Raw genomic sequence first — 17,483 nt, 5'->3', positions numbered from 1 at the left:
TTTCAAGTCATCATATTTTGCATATGATTTTATTGCATAATATTTTATCCAAAAAACTTTTAAAAACAATCACATAAATTATATTTTATAAAAAATTACAATATCAATAAAATAAATTTCAACTCGTGCTCTAGTATGTCTTAATCTAGTATCTGGTATTTTGGTTCAGATATCTGGTATTTAGGTATGGATATCTGGTATTTTTGTTTCTTTTTATTTGCAAGTCTTCGAATATTCACAAATAATCAGATTTTTAACAGATATCCAAAATTTTTGAATAAGGATATTAAAATCATAGAAATTAGTGATATGAATGCATATATGGATATCCTGAAACCCCCAAATATCCGCTCGCCTAATACATATATCAAACTAATGACCTTCATGAATTTTTTCAGTATAACCAACGGATATTTTGGTACTACTGGCTTTGTGAGCAATATAAAGGTGGTTCCGAAGCCGTTGGGCACAACCCGCCTTCTTGACTATATAAACACGGACCATTGGAAACAAACACAACGATTGAAAAAAACATGTGACTGGATTACTTATTCTTATAGAAGAAAAATGATTTAATCTTTGAGGCCGTTATGAAGCAAATCAATGAGAACAGCCATTTCATGTTTCTTGAGAGAGAAGCCAACCTCCACACCGCCATTTCCATCTCTACTCTCCGCTAAGGAAATCGCTTCGCCTTGATCAATCGACACAACCACCATTTTCTCCGGTCTTCCCCACCCGAAATCCAACCCGTATACTCCGAACCGGGTCGAATCCGCAACAGACAGAACCTGTGCTCCTGGTGGAAGAGTCGCAAATGCTCCCAAAATCTCTGGGATCTTCCATGCTGTACTCTCATCCAATGCCTCAACCAAATCACTAACCATACTCGCAGCAGCTAAAAACCCTTCTTCACTCATAAAAGTCTCTGCCTTTAACGGCATCTTAAAAGAAGCAGAGACACAATTGCCGAAATAACTCGATGGAACCGGCGGAACCATGAGACTTCGACAATCCACCGCGAATCCGTACCCGACTGGTCTATTCGGATCACCGCCTCGAGCTTTGATCATACACGTCAAAACGTACGAGTAAACAATCACAAACGTCGATAAGCGAAGCTCCTTTGGTGATGATGAGACAGAGGATTCTCTCTTGAGTTGTTCTCTAAGCTTTTGAATGTCTTCTCTAGTGAGATTGAGAGTGTACCTGACGACGTCGGGACCTATCTCAGGCGACCGCAAGAGCTTTAAACTCTTGGGGTTTTCTGGTTCTTTACCACCGGTGAACGTTTTGGCTGCTGAGTGCCAAGCGTTCAAGATCTCAGTATCCAAATCCGTCGGGCTTTTTATGACCGTACGGTCGTAATTTGGGATTAGATCCTCCGGTAGAGAAGAATCTTGATTTTTACATGCGTGCGCCCAAGATTTGAGAAACATGGTTGTTGTTTTTCCATCTAAAACGGCATGGTGTGCGTTTATGCCGATGCAAAACCCTTGGTTTGGAAATAACGTGATTTGAAACGACACGGCGGAGGCTGAGTCGTCGGAGACATGTAGCTCCGGGACTAACGGGTGTAACTCGGCGGTCGGGTATGGTTCGTTTCCGGTTAAACGTGAGAAGTCGGCGTTTGACTCGGCGACGGTGAATGAAACGGCGTCGTTTGGGGTGTATACGATACTTGGTTTGGTGTCAAGTTGTTCCCAAACGAGTTTGCCGGCGAGTGGGAGGTAGTGAGAGAGGGATGAGGAGAGAGAGGTTTTGAGATTGGGGACGATGACTGAGTCGAAGAAAGGGCGAGTTGCGTCGGTGAGTGTGTAGAAGATGACTAGTTCGACGGGGTGGAGTTTGTACCAGAAAAGGTCGAAGAAGGTGAGTGGGAGAGCTACTGGCTCGGACGAGTCGGGGTTTGAAGGGGAGACTCGTGCCACCTCGATGATAGTAAGTGATGAAACCATTTCTTTGGTCACCATTATGTGTTGTGAGATTGGTTTACTCCTCCGATGATAATAATATATATACAATGAATAGGAATTTGATATCACAAAATAAAAAATGATAGGAGGAATTCAATTTTGTTTCAAACAAGAAAATAATAACAAATAATAAGTACACTACCAAAACAATAGAAGGATATTCGTTTTTTAAAAAACAGAAAGGATAACAAAAAAGATCTAGAAGTACGTATTGAAGTATGAATTCAAGCTGGTCAAATGGTGCACAGAAAAAAAAGAAAAGAATTTAACCTGGTCAATGGTAAATGATTTTCAGAAAGAGTATTAGATGTATTTCCTTTTTTTTTTGGGTCAAATATATCTTTAACACTTTCTATAATACTCTATATATATCTTTAATTTTCAAAAAGATTTAGTTTTTATAATAGTTTCTTTTTATTTATGAATATAAAATTACATACATGAAAAAACCGTTTGTAAATAAAATAGTTCATTATCTTTTTAATTGATTTCATTATCATTTTCAAAATCATGTTATGGAAGTATAATATATTTTTTATCTGTTATTATTTATTCTTCAAAGTAAATTTTACTGGTTATGTATATTTTTGGATGTCTGAAATAAGTTTCAGATAACCTACAATAGTGCGACACAAGGAGCTCAAATAAGTTGAAATATCATCCAAAAATGGTAAGTTTGATGTTGAAAGGAGCTTCCACCGGACCAGCATTATCGAACTATCAGGAGAAGTACACGACTTATTAATACAAGTTTTATTAGCACCTTTTATTAGCACCTTATACAGTAAAACCTCTATAAATTAATACTCTATAAATTAATAAACACTATAAATTAATAAATTTTGCTGTTCCAAGTCGGGCCAGTGTAAAAATTAACAATATTCGATAAGATAATAAGATAATAATTTTTTCGAAATCTCCTTATAAAATATGGTCCCAATAATATCATAAATTAATAATTATGTAAATTTCTATATATATATATATATATACTGATATAATAGTGTATGTTTCTCCTAAAGCTCAATTCTATAGAACAATTGTAATGTTGTATTTTCAACCTATAATGATATCTCTAAAATATTTTATAACATGTCATACAAATAATTAAATTTAAAGTTTTAATTTTTAGATATGCATCATTTACAATTTGATAATTTGACAGATTATTAAAATAGGAGAATTGATATTATTATTCATAGATTTGAATTTATGTGTCTCATGTGTATAAGTCAATTTGTCTATAATATTTGTAATTTATTGTAAATAGTGCTTTCTAAATATTACAAGTTCAATTCCTAAACCATAAAATTTATAACATCCGAAAGTTTAATCTTATTTTGCTATAGTTATTCCAATTCATAATTTTTAAAAAAATAAACAATTAAAAATATATCTATAAATTAATAATTATTAATTTACACTATAAAATAATAATTATTAATTTATAGATAAATTAATATCACTATAAATTAATAAAATATCTTAGTCCCAACATTATTAATTTATAGAGGTTTTAGTGTAGAAAGCTACGAGCGCCAAACTTATCCCGTAGATAGTTATTGCATTAAGCCAACATATGGACAATTTCAAATACCACACATTACTAAACCACTCAAAACGATGATATACAATAGAGTCGTCCTATTTAGTTTTAAAGCTATATATGCCTAACATACATGACACTTTTCATTGATGATAGCTTTGTTTTCTCGAATAGCATGAGAATATATGCTCAATAAGCAACTTTTTTGTCGAACATTTTTTGTTTTGTTTTATACGACGGATCATATTGAGTTTTTTTGTTATTACTTGAGAAGTTTAGTAGTGGTACACGTATGTCCAATTTGAGACTTCTATTCTATCAATGTGGGATATCGAGAGGCGACTAATTAATAATATGATAAAATGATTTTTTTTATTCCTATCATTATACATTAATGAATATCTAAAGCTTGACTAAGACCATCTTCAATATTTTTTTTTATTTTTTCTTCTAAAATAAAGGATCTATATAATAGAACTGAGTTTTGTTCCAATGGATTTCTCTATTTTTTTCTCTATAAAAAATATTCCAAATAAATTCTATATTTATTTTACAAGTAACACCTTTTATTTATAAAAATTGCAAACTAACCCATTTTACTTTAAATTTTGTAACATTTTCATAAAATTATCTTTTGCAAATGGTTTCTCAATATTTTAGAATAATTATTTTTAATTAAATTTATATTATTAGTTCTTAAAAATATTTATTTAATTTATTTTGGTCATAAATAAAAGAAGTTAAAGATTAAGAAGATTACTTTATAAATAAAATAATTCAACTTTATTTATAGAGGAAAAATAGAATTCCTTTATATATAGAGGAAAAAAATAACAATTCCTATTAAAGAGGTGAAAATAGAAATGAATTGGAACAAAAATTACTTTATAATAGAGTTTAGAGGCAAAAATAGAGAACCATTGAAGATGCTCTAACAACCTCTAATAGCATCTCCAACCACCTCTCAAACCCTCAAATTTTAAGGGATTTTACGTCTCAAGAGACTCTTAAACTTTCAAAATTTAAGGGTTTGAACAATAAATCTTTAAATTTGAGGGTGCACTATTGAGATTCTCAAAATCTTTTACATATTTCATTTTAGTCTTTATAACTTATATATATATATATATATATATATATATATATCTTACAAATAGTTTTATTAAATTCAATTATTTGAAATATATCTATATAAATTCAAACATAGAAATTGAAATTAAAATAATCATATATAAAAGATGTACCATAGAAAATAATTTTATACAACAATAATGCAATAATTAACCATATATGTGAGCATGATGAAAATAGTTATATTGAGTAAATTTATCTTTTTACATGTAATTTTATTTTATGTTTTAAAAAAAAAAATATTATTTTGTTTTATCATATAAAGTTTTGTATTTTATAATATAGTTTGATATAATTTTTTTAATTGTATGTTGTATATTTATTTATAAAAATTTTGCCATTATAACTAATTATTAATAATATTGTGGACTGTAATAAAAATATAATAAAATTTAGAAATAATTTGGAGGGAATACAATTGGAGTAAGTGACTAAGAAATACTCTAAGAAAAATCGTGATTTGTAGGCCTACTTAAAGCAGCTGCCCAACTTTTTGTCCGATGAAAAGAAAGAAGAATATCACAAAAAATTTTGGCCGACTTATCAAAGTTTTTTGATATTGACTTATCAATTTTTCAATAAATTTTAAAATATGAAAAGATAGATGTTAAACCTCGAAAAGATAGATGTTAAACCACGTGAACTGACAAATCAATGTTCGTTATATACATATATATACATGGCTATAAAATTTAGTTAAGATCTATTTGCATTTGTGAATTTGTTTCTATCAGTTGTGTGGACGTTGGAAGAATTTGATATAGCTGTCACATTTGAAAATAAGGACATAAGAATTTGAAAATCAAAAATATAATTTAAAATAAAAAAGAGTATCTTAACAACAAAATATTATTTTTTTAATATGGTTTAAATAAATAGTTAAACTTTAATTTCAAATACAAAAATAAACCGGTTTTTGTTCACTCTCTTTATTTTTAAATCTTTAATTTTTTTTATTGGTTTAAATACTTTCTAAAAGCTCTATGATATGGGGACGGTATAAATTAAGTTTCAACCAAATAAATTTTTAATTTCAAATCTATACTTTAAAAGTAGATTAACTCTCTCCCTCAGGTTGACACGTCAGCATCCAAGAGAGTGACACGTGTACTCTTCCTTCCAACAAAATAAACGAAAACAAATATGGACCTAATTCTAATGTAGTCCATTAGTGTCAAACCACTCACAGCCCAGCTGCACAGCAAAAACTTTGGCTTCGCACAAGTGCTCAGCTGGTCATATTAAAAACAAAAAACAAAAAAATAAAAGCTCGATTCAGTTTTTTAAAAAAATCCCAAATTGTCGATCTCCTCCTCGTCTTCTTCGCCATGAAACCATGGTCCAACTTGATCAATCATGCTTCATTTCTTCTACTTCGTTCCACCATAATCCAAGTGATTCTGCTTCAAATCTTCTTAGTCTAGCCTACAATCTGTTCACCGAGCACTCAACCGTCAGTCATAAAAAAAAAAGGGGTTATATCAGCGTGTTGTAATTTTGTCTGGGTATGTTCTATAATTCTGTAAAACCATATATGAGTGTTGTTATTTTGTTTCCATCGCCGGCGTTTCGACCGCCCTCCGCTCTGTCGTTGTCTCCGTTGTCTTTCCTTCTCTTACCTCTATCGATCTCTCTGTGAGTTTCCGATTCACTGAAACTTGTTGAGATCGTCTTTAAGCCACCTCATCACTTAAAGACTGTGCCACGTGTATTCTGCAGCTCACTTTCTGTTTTTTTTTTAAAGTATAGATTCGCCGATGACGGCTAATCCAGGAATGGCGTCGTTTGTGACGCAGCGGTGGTGCTGGGCTTCGATTCTCCTATTTCTCTCCTTGTTCGTCCAATCTTCGTCAGTGATTTACTGCGGTGGTGAAGATTGCTATGCTCTCCTCGGGTTTGTATTTCTTGTTCTGCTAATCGTTTCGAAACTCAGATTTCAAAGTTCCCAATGTTTTCTCTTGATCCGTTTGCATTGTATTTGATTTGATCTTGGTCTTAATTGTTTTAAATTGCTGATTTAGATGTACTGGTTTCAGTCATCCAGATTATGAATCGAAGAAACCTTTGTGAAACGGAACAAACTGAGTAGAAGCAAAAGAGCCTTTATTGGTTTTTGTCAGCTGACATCTGGGTTGATCTCTTCTTATTGGTCTTTATTGCAGTTCAAGCACTTCAGGTTTTGTATACTTCACTTAATAGTCCTTCACAGCTAACCAATTGGAAAAATGGTGGTGGTGATCCATGTGGAGAGTTATGGAAAGAGATTCCTTGTGAAGGCTCAACAGTTGTCACTATGTAAGAAACTCAGCTTTTCAACTTTTAAAAATTTCCACTTGCATGGATTTGATTCATTCTGGAATGTCTTATGTTTGTTGTTGTCGTGATTAGAACAGAGATATATCGGATTTAGGAGTCTCTGGCACTCTTGGATACTTGCTTCCAGGCTAATGTCACTAAGAAAATTGTATTGTCTTTGGAATTTACTCTGTTTTTCTGTTTGTTTGATCTTTGTGTGTTTTTAAGATTTTGATTTAACAATTATGGTCTCTCTCTCATTTTGGTTACAGGGATGTTAGTTGTAACACCATCCATGATACACTTCCATATCAATTGCCACTGAATCACACAAGCATGTAAAGATGTGTTTGTTCTTATAGTATTTACTCACAGTGTTCATTTTCAAACTAACAGTTGAAAGAAATTGTAATGCAGATATCTGTCGAGAAACAACCTAAGTGGTAACCTTCCATATTCCATATCTGCAATGGGTTCTCTTTCGTATATGTGTGTTTGCTATTATAGAACCATAGATTGTGAGAACTAGCATACTTCTTTTTTGCTTAGAATTAAACTTTGAAATGTTACTGTCTAGACATGTAAGTGGCAATTCACTTTCAATGTCGACAGGAGATATCTTTGCCAATCATAAGTCACTTTCAACCTTGTAAGATCTCTTTATCATAGACTTCATAGTCATCACTGCCAGTTTCTAGGTAAAGAGAATACATTTGGATGGCTTATAAAATAATCGTTGGGTCAGTCTCAGACATGAAACTCTAGCAGAGGAGGTATCACAAAATAGTTGGCTTTGCCTTTCTTGTGCTGAAATTTGAATTTTTATGGGTCAGAAATTAGTGATATGTGGTGATGTTACGCAAGATTGTAAGCATTGCTGCGTGGGGAATTGTCACAACAATGGTGGGTTTTGTTCTATCATCTCTTTTCTTATTCAAATGCGTATCAGTAAAAATACATCGCTTGCTTTGTTACTTAAACGATCCATACCATGTAATCCCCTTCCTTAATATATTTCCTCATATGCATCCTAAAAACTCTAGAACGTAATTTGCCTTTTGAGTGGTTCTGTAATTGGAGTGTTTGCTTGGGTTTTTCAGTTACTTATCAAAAAATTGAATCGTTTTTGGATACTTGCCTTGTGGTGAATAATTTGTTTTCCTAACATAAATATTTCAGTAAATACAACTTAGTCGTATATACGTCATCAGTAATGCTAATTAACAAGAATTTGGAAAGGGCAATATTTTTAAAAATAAACTCTTCGGAATCGAGCGTCATAACAAACAAAATGACAGCCAATTTTTTAGATGTGGGAAAAGTATTTAAAATATATAAAGAAGTTTCGTGGTGTTTTCCGGGACAGACCATAACTGCTCAATTAACGCTTTGCCAACAAAGCTCTTTTTCAAATTAACACACCCATTTAGTAACTAACATTTAAGTGACGAAAAATAATTGACACAAATTGCATAAAATCACATAATATTGTTTAATTATATATTATTAATGCTTGACTACATATATTTAAATTTATAAATTTTATATTCATATATATAACTATTAACGTTCATATGTTATTAATCTAAATTGAATATTAGATTTTTAATTTTTGTTTATGATTTATTATTTTTAAATTTTCTCTAACATATATTTTTACATAAATTTTTATATAATATCATATATATAATGTTTTATGTTGTAAATGCCTAAACTCCAACTAGATATTTCTAGGCGCTAAGCATTGGGTCACCATTACTATTCTATAACTTATGTCCCATTTAGATCAAATACAATTGTTTAACAAGTTGTTAATTTAGTAATAGTAGTTGTTGTTACAACTGATGCGGGTGAAAAGAGGGTGTTTGCTATTGTTGTTCTTGCGGTTGTCAAGAAGAAGGAATTGAAATCCTATTACTCCTCAAACATCTATTGCAGAGTATGAAACATCCATTGAGACGACTCCTATTAAACAAACATAATATAAAAATCTACACAAAACATATCAGAAACAAACGTCAAAATACAAAAATACGAAACCAAAAAATAAATAACACAAACGAAAACAGTAACCCGCGCGTAGCGCGGACACCCACCTAGTTACCAATAATAAGCCATGATGTGCTTAGTTTGCAATTTTTTCTTACTAGTAGTATGGGTGGTATAGTAAGTAACTAATATGGGGATGAGGAGATTCGTTATTTATAATTTAATACTGTCAACTCTTTGCTATCATTTTCGTTTTGTACTAGATTAAGAGCACGGATTGAAATTCTTTTTATTTATATTATAATTTTAGAATAAAATATAATTTATATGATTGTTTTAAAAAAAAATTGGATAAAACATTATGCAATAAAATCATATGCTAAATATGATGGCTTAAAAAAACACCTATTTTGTAAGTTTTATATTGTTAATTTTGTCATTTCATTTATGAGAAATGGTTATGTTTGTTGTTTATTTTTATTTTAATTTTTGAACATGTTTGGTGAAAGTTTTTTGATATGACCCGTGCTTAGGTAAGATTTTATTTTCAACTGCACAATAATATTTCGGAAATCACGATTAAGTGTGATAAATTGCCAAGATTTTATTCTTTTTTACGCCTAACAGTATATTTTTATGTCTAACAGTATATATTTTGTAACAATAAATGGAATACTAAAGATTTTGTTTTGGAAATTATATAAATCATTGGAATATTTTCTTTAAGAAGATTTTTTGGGATATTCCTTAAGTGTATTCACATAGCCTACTTTATCCTTTTTTTTGTAATCAATTTATATTTAATCTATAACTCATTTTGTAACCAACTTATAAAAATTATATAGTCTACAGAAAATGTTATGTACTTCCGTTTTATTATATAGGGGATTTCTAAGAAATCAACATATAGCAAACAAATTATAAAAAAAAATCTGCTTATTTTAGAACTAGATAATATATACCATTCCAGCTAATAAATCTAGGGATGTATACTTTGGTACCAAAAAGGTACAAAAGTTTTGTGCCGAGTGCCCGAGTCGTATGGATTACCAATAATTCACTAGGGATCGTTGTAGATCTCTCTCTATACATTTATAATATTTTTTTGTATAATATATGGAATCTTAATATAATGTGTTAGAAAATTAATTAAGAAAAAAAGGATAATGTGTTGGAAAAATATATGGAGTTCTTATCACATATATTTCGGACGTAAGATATGACGCAACTGACGAAATGGTAAGAGGAGGGGTCATCCACACGAAAGTACTGTAGGTAGAGTTCATAACAAATTTGAATTTAATGACTGTCTTTTGCTATTACTGTCGGACACCTTACTGTGGAGCCGTTTCGAATCTGACGATATTTGCCATCATTGTCAGATACTGAAATTTTCTATTTCCCGAGAAGATTAAAGAAGTGGGACGAAATCAAAAACAAAAGACCAATTACAATTTTAAAAACAGAGAAAAAACATATACAAAACAAATAAAAATTTTGGTATCATGACAAAAAAAATTACTTTCAACACATTCTTTCAATTTCATGATGTAAAGATTTTTCCAATCACAAAGTTAATTATTAGTATAAGAATGGTTCATCTTCCACGAACTAATTCTTCTAGATTAATATATTGGATAATATTAATGAATATCATAATTTTGGAAAAAAAAAAGTAAATACCACATTGTCAGAAAAGTTTGGTAAATACCATTTTCAAGAGAAGGAAAAAATCAAAATTGTTTTTAAACAAAAGACAAAAGTACAACAACGTACTGCTATTTGTGAAAAAAACATGTGAGTTAATAAAAATATCAATATATACTAAAACAAAAAGCGTATCATTTTTTTTTTAAAAGTGTTTTCATATTAAAAATCGTGTTTTCAAACGAAAGCATATGTAATCTTCATAAATAACGTGTAATTTAAGAAAATAGATTATTAAAGAGAGAGATATTATGTTGTTACGTGTAATTTGATAAAGTAGCGTGTTGTCCCGTGTAATTTGATAAAATAGCGTGTTACAAAACAAAATGCCATGAATTAAATCAAAAATACACGACGACGAAAATTGAAATCCAAAGACATATAGTGAGATATCTTCTGCAATTTGAAGGAGAAAAACCGAAAAGAATAATTAAGCAGGAAAATGAAGAATTGATGTTGTTTGATGTGTTTGTAAAGTCAATTGTGAAAGAAGAGAGAATAAGAGAGCATGAGGAAAGAGAAGAGAGAGAAAAAGTAATAGAGAAAGTTGAGTGGATATGAGAGCACGAGGGAAGAGAAGAGAGAGAAAGAGTAATAGAGAAAGCTGAAAGAGAGAAAGAGTGCATAAGGGAAGAGAGAGTGTGGAAAAAAAATGACGTGATATTTAAAAAAAAACATATAATATATGTAAAAAAAACATGTAATTGTATTTGGAGAGAGAGTATTCTCTGATAAATACTGTATAATTGTGGTATTTTCTTAATTATATTTTGTTTTTGTGGTATCTATTATATATTCTCTAATATATTTTTGTTTTTTAAAGGAGCCACAAGCTGACTAATAATCACTAGTAATTTAGAATACTCAGTGGCCGAGACAGAAAAATAATTTTCAATAAGGATCAGAAAAATCATAATGTGCAATGTTTCTGTATAATGATTAATGAATATGAGGAAAGTTCAATGTTTCTTTTTTCGTTAAATCAAACGCATATTCTGTATAATGAAACATTCGTTGGACTTGGATCATTTTTCTCATTATAAAACAAACCCATTCCAATTCAAAAAATATATAGTAATTTTTGAAAGTATTTATAAATTCTTTCATTAACTCGATAATTTTTAAATTATAACTTTTTCAGGAATTCATATTTTTCATTAACTTTTTTTTTCTGGTTGTAATTAACAAGAAATTCTTAACAAAGTTTGAAAACAAGTAATTCTTAAACACATAACAATAAAAAAATAGTAAAAGAAAAAGAGAAGAGCAAAGTAAGAGGAGGTATTGAAGTTGTATTTTAAAGGATTTGGTGGGATTTGAATATTTTAGGTTTTTGCAAGATTTAATTGGCTTTTAGAAGATTTATGGTTATTTGTTAGAGTTTTTATATATTTTCCTAAAAATACTTTGTGATTTGGTGAGATTTTATTATTAGATTTTGGGAGATTTTAGGATACTTTATAACAAAAAAAAAAATTGCCAACTCAGATGACGATGATGGATGCTCTCGACTTCTCATCGATTTGTCATGAGATTGACCGTTCAATCAGCGAATTAATCGCTTACCTCGCACCATTTGCCTCCAACGTCGGAAACCACCATTTTGACAGGTTTAACGACTAGCAATTCACGTCTGTCTTCAGCGACTACATACACAACAACCACAATCATCACCATCACAACAACAACTTCAACGACAATATCTACGGTAATACGCCGTCCAATCACAATAGCATTAGCAGTGATAATAGCAAAGAAACACCACCAGGTCAAGAGGAAAGGCTCGTCGAGGTTGTTGAAGACATTGATGACAACGTTGTTGTTAGAGGTTGAGTTAAGATTAGGACCAGGGAATTGACCGTTGATGAGAATCACCTTTTGAGGAACACCGAGAGGTGAGGCAGTTCTGTATGTCACGTTCCGTGTATAGAAGAAGTAAGGATCGCCGGCATACCAACACCGTCAATAACCTCCCCTCCATTTTTTTCTCTTTTTATTTAGAGGAAAAAGAGAATAATTTTGGTTTATGTGTTACGTATAATTAACCCTTTTCTACCAAAAAAAAAAAAAAATCAAAGCAAAACTCTGTTTTTGGTTGTTTGCAGTGAAAAGGATTTGTCTTTGAGTTGATTATGATCTTGAGTTCTTGTTTGTTTTAATGTGCGAGACATTATGAGTGCGTCAGTGAGATGTATTGATGAGGTTCTTGCTCTAACTTATTTGGAGGATGACTTCAAGGGTATGGAAGTTCCTGTTTCTAATAATGATTCTTGGCTCTACGATGGTAAGGATGAGCTAAACTCTGTTCTTCACGAGAGGCAGAAAGAGATGGAGTTTTATAACTCAAAGAAGGAAAGCAAAAAGAAAGCAAAGGAGAAGCAAGAAGTTGGAAGCTCATCTGATGCGAACATGAACAATTTTGATCTTGGTGATATGTCAAAGTCGATGCAGAAATTCGACCAGAAAATAACAAGCTATGAAGGAGCATAAGTGCCAGAAAACAGGTTATCTATTATCTTGAACGTTAACCATGTTTCACGTAAAACAGGTTATTCTCAGTTTAACTCTTGATGAATCAATCATCTGGTAACTTCGTGATATTTATGCCAGTGGTGGGATTGGAGCGGAGGAGTGGGGAAGAGGACGTGATGAGGTGAGACTTTTTCTGTTTCAATTTTGATTTTCCAAGAAATATCGTTTTTTTTTTATAAATTCCTGTAAAATTCTACCTCAAAAAGGTATGATTTTGAGGGAGAGCATTTTCAACTAAAAACAAATCAAAATCTCTTAGAATCATTCAAAGTAGCAGTTTTTTAAAAAGTTGTAATATTTTGAATAACACTAGATTTTAAGTAAGTTTTATAAATCATTGATTGAATAACAAGAGATTCTAGAGTAGTTTAAATAAGTTTACATAAATCCAAGTTGAATAACATAGGATTTAAAAAAAAAAAATTAAAATCATCAATTGAATAACAAGTGATTTTAAGAATACTCTAAAAACTTTTAAAATACCAAGTTCAATACCCCTCTAAGTGTTACATTTGGAATTTTTTTTGGAAGACTAGTTTGTTCCGTTTTCTTTAGATTAGACGAAGATCCATATCAGAATCTTTTTGTCCTTTTCCTTAATAGGAAAATAGAGCTTTTTACGCAAGATAACTCCGGGAACGGTTGTGGAGTAGTTTTTACAATTTATGTCAGAGAACCCTCTAGCTCAAACTGAAGGTTTCAATTTTCATAGAAAAAGAACTCTGAAGCTGTAATCTGAGATCAAATTATACAAATGGCCTCTTAGAATTGAATCTATGGGTTCTTTCTTTTTGTTTCTGTTGTCAGAAGACTGAACTTATCTCACAAGTTGGTGACAGAGGATGAACTTTGGAGCTGCCTCTTGACAAGATTGGTGTAAATTCCATTAAGGCTGAGAAGCTCATCATGAGTGCCTTTCTCAGCCACTTCACCATCTGATATAACCGCCACACAGTCTGCAGTCTTAACTGTTGATAACCTATGAGCTATCACCAGCACTGTTCTTCCTGCCATCAACGAATCCATCGCATCCTGCAAACAGATACAGAACATTAGGATATGAGTAGGTTGTTTTTGTTTTTTTAGTCTTTTTGAGTTTTGATTTCAGTGTTCTGTTTTGTTACCTGAACAAGATATTCACTTTCTGCGTCGAGTGCACTTGTTGCTTCATCAAGAAGCAAAACACTTGGGTTTGTAAGAAGCGCCCTTGCGATTGCAATCCTTTGCTTCTGTCCTCCTGAGAGCCGTAATCCTCGTTCTCCAACAACGGTTTTATACTTATCTGGAAACGCTTCAATGAACTCGTGCGCATTCGCCATTTTCTGTCACAACGTTTCATTTTGATCCCAATCAGAATGCGTGTTCAGTTCATGAATAGCCTTATGTGCCAATGAGCACAACAAACATGGAGAAGGAAAGAGAAATGTGCTTACCGCTGCATTTTCAACATCCGAAAGACTAGCTTCACCGTCAAATCCATATGCAATGTTCTCTTCCACTGAACAGTTGAAAAGAATTGGTTCCTGGCTTACAATGCTGATCTGAAATGAATACAATCCAGGGTAAGAAAAAGTCCAAATTTGGGTTCTACCAAATATGCATAAACATGAAAAAGAATTGTTTACCTGTTTGTGAAGGTACTGATGAGATATTTCCATCAAAGAAACTCCATTAAGCAAGATCTTTCCCTTGATAGGATCATAGAATCTCTCAATCAAATTGGCTATGGTTGTCTGCACATAGCAAATGAAAGATATGAAAAACATTCAATGGACCTTGCGAGAGAAGTGGCTCTCGTTATGAACTTACTTTTCCTCCACCACTTGGTCCTACAAGTGCAACTTTTGAACCTGGTGTCAACCTCAACGATATTCCCTGCAAAAGTTTAGGTGTTTCAAGCATGGTTATAATTGTAACAGCTCTACAAATCCAGTTCCTCAAAAATATATAGTCATGGTTCAAGAATCTGTTCTGGAGTATAAAAATTTCAAAAACCATACTAATTGTTTGTGAGTTGAGCCTTGAAGGATACAAGTTTCTTCTGAAAGTATTATGATCTAACCCGTGATATAGAAACAAAAGTACAAAGAAAGATTTAGTGTTACCTTGAGTATCATGTGACTAGGCCGAGAAGGATAAGCAAACCAGACATCATTTAATTCCACATCTCCATCAGGATTACTGCAATCATAATATCTCTCAGGATTATAAACCGTTCTTATGATATATAAAATTTAATTAAGGAGTATGAGAGCAAAATCTTACCCGACCGGACACTTATCTCCTGAACTTGGCATGCTAGAAACACGGTCTAAGATCTGAAAAACACGTCTACTAGCACCTGCAGCTTTCATTGCAGTTGTGTACAAACTCGACAAAGAAGATACCGAGGAACCAACTGTCAAAACAATATCTTAGTTTAATACAACAGTTCTCTCAAAAATCTCAGATCAAGAAACACGAATGCAAATGAAACCTGTGAGGCTATAAAGAATGAAGGAAGTGAGTGCTCCAACGGTCATGGAACCATATATTGTCAAGTATGCTCCATAACTAACAACCGTAATAACAGATAATGTGAAAGCTGCGTTTAGTCCACCGAAGAACAACCCGACAAGTACCTAAATCACCCCAAAATATATCTTCTCAAAGACACATCAAACATCAAAAAGTTAAATTTGATTAGTCCACAAAAACTTACAGCTTGTTTGAGTCCTAGCTTCAGAGTCTCATCGACTTTCTCGGAATATTGTGATACCATATAGCTTTCTTTCGCAAAAGATCTAACAGTTCGGATTGCACCAAAAGATTCCTAAATAGTAAATATTGATCCAATTAATCTAAAATAATGAACTGAGAAAATAAACATTGATAAGCAATGTATGAAAAAAAAGCAGAGTTAAAACCTCAGCAATTGATGCAGCAACAGCAGCTGCAGCTTGAGTTGTGTGTGAAAGTTCACGGAGATAGCGGCCAAACTGTTTCACAGCAACTGATATTACCGGAACTACTACGAGTGCCAACACTAAAAGCATGATTGATGAACAAGAAGATAAGTCGGTCTGTAGCTATGAGTACAAAATCTGAAAAAAGATATAAGAAGCTTCTTACATGTTAATTTCCAAGATGATGTAAACATGAAACCAACTCCAATAAGCGCAGTTGTTACATTTCGAAGAGCTTCAGAAAGATTTGTAGTAGCAGCGTTTTTTATGATTTGGGTGTCTTCCGATAGTCTACTTAAGAGTTCTCCGGTTTTTGTGACATCATAAAACGCTATTTCCTGTTAGGAAGAGGACAACAAAACATTTTTTTCAATCAAGTTCTGGTAGAGTTAGTTCATTAGACATTAAAATTCACAAACATTGCATGAACGACTAACTAAAAGAATAAAGACAAAGGATAAAGCAAATCATAAAAAAACCTTGAAAAATGTTTACCTGATGCATAAGGTGTTTGAACAGATCCTTTCTCAGTCGAGCCACAACTCTTTCGCTGGCAGAGTTAAACAGCCACGACCGCAAAGCCGTGCATACCGATCTAAAGAACCACAGTTATAGAAAAAGAAGTATGAGTTAGACAAAACCAAAACTCCAAAGACCAAGAGAGGACTAATGAAATACTTTGAAAATGCAAATTACCCGATTACAACGATAAGCAAAATGATTACAACGGAGTTTCTAACAGCGATCAAGGATTCAGTTTGCTTTTCAGGAGTCTTGACATCTCTGGATACAATGTCTATAATCATCCCACCAAACTTTGGCTACATAACATAAAAAAAATTCAGCTTTCGTTGTTCAGACTATTCCAGTTCAGAGAGCAACCAAGATAAAATAGATATGAAGTTGGAGATCAAAGAGATGAGACATACAACAAGGAGATTAGTAGTTGAACCTATCAACAAAGCAATGGTACCAATCACTAGCTTTCCCGCATCAGGCTTTGCCTGCAACCAAAATATTTGAGTATTGATGTATCTTTACATAAGAATGTTATACTATACACCTTTTTATAACAAAGAATCACTCACCAAGGCAAAGACTCTACCAAATCCAACATTTGCTGCCTGAAAAACCCAAAAATAAGATACTTATCACTTCTATACATGAAAAGTTTCTGTAAAAAACAGTAAAAACAAATACCTCAACTGCACCATGCTCAAGATCATTTGTACCATTTTCGCTTCCATTCTCTTTCGTTTTATACTGCATACAAGTGCCATGTAAACAAACTAATAATTAGAAAACTTTGTAAACAAGATTTTCACTGAAACATGAGAATTCTTTATTTGGCAAAATCTAATC

The 17,483-nt window shown here is 32.2% G+C and overlaps 2 protein-coding genes and 1 long non-coding RNA gene across 4 annotated transcripts in view; 1 reads left to right on the top strand and 2 right to left on the bottom strand.

Moving 5' to 3' along the window:
* Positions 329-2,038, bottom strand: LOC104724270 (phenolic glucoside malonyltransferase 1-like). The gene has a single exon (XM_010442733.2). It carries the CDS (start codon positions 1,971-1,973, stop codon positions 573-575), a length of 1,401 nt encoding a protein of 466 aa, XP_010441035.1. The 5' UTR covers positions 1,974-2,038; the 3' UTR covers positions 329-572.
* On the top strand, positions 6,812-7,717 carry LOC104724269. Its single transcript, XR_757605.2, has 4 exons — positions 6,812-6,948; positions 7,047-7,117; positions 7,221-7,286; positions 7,366-7,717. It is a non-coding gene; the product is annotated as an uncharacterized LOC104724269 (long non-coding RNA).
* LOC104724268 (ABC transporter B family member 27) overlaps positions 13,777-17,483 on the bottom strand; it is a 7,813-nt gene continuing 4,106 nt past the window's right edge. Inside the window, exons 1-16 of one of the 2 annotated variants that reach the window (XM_010442732.1) lie at positions 17,322-17,395; positions 17,210-17,245; positions 17,051-17,125; positions 16,818-16,942; positions 16,617-16,716; positions 16,288-16,459; positions 16,083-16,201; positions 15,878-15,988; positions 15,653-15,797; positions 15,442-15,574; positions 15,282-15,357; positions 14,986-15,051; positions 14,802-14,909; positions 14,610-14,717; positions 14,301-14,498; positions 13,777-14,208 (exon numbers count right to left, since the gene is read on the bottom strand). In XM_010442732.1, coding sequence (XP_010441034.1) covers positions 13,999-14,208; positions 14,301-14,498; positions 14,610-14,717; positions 14,802-14,909; positions 14,986-15,051; positions 15,282-15,357; positions 15,442-15,574; positions 15,653-15,797; positions 15,878-15,988; positions 16,083-16,201; positions 16,288-16,459; positions 16,617-16,716; positions 16,818-16,942; positions 17,051-17,125; positions 17,210-17,245; positions 17,322-17,390 — 1,851 coding nt within the window. In that variant the 5' untranslated portion in view covers positions 17,391-17,395 and the 3' untranslated portion in view covers positions 13,777-13,998. Of the gene's footprint in view, positions 14,209-14,300; positions 14,499-14,609; positions 14,718-14,801; positions 14,910-14,985; positions 15,052-15,281; positions 15,358-15,441; positions 15,575-15,652; positions 15,798-15,877; positions 15,989-16,082; positions 16,202-16,287; positions 16,460-16,616; positions 16,717-16,817; positions 16,943-17,050; positions 17,126-17,209; positions 17,246-17,321; positions 17,396-17,483 lie in introns of those variants that run through there. The other variant, XM_010442731.1, reaches the window with a different exon arrangement.

Source organism: Camelina sativa, chromosome 11 (assembly GCF_000633955.1).
Source record: "Camelina sativa cultivar DH55 chromosome 11, Cs, whole genome shotgun sequence".
In the NCBI taxonomy this organism is placed as follows: domain Eukaryota; kingdom Viridiplantae; phylum Streptophyta; class Magnoliopsida; order Brassicales; family Brassicaceae; genus Camelina; species Camelina sativa.
Note: the sequence above shows the minus strand (reverse complement) of the source record. Positions and strands in the feature narration are given on the sequence as shown.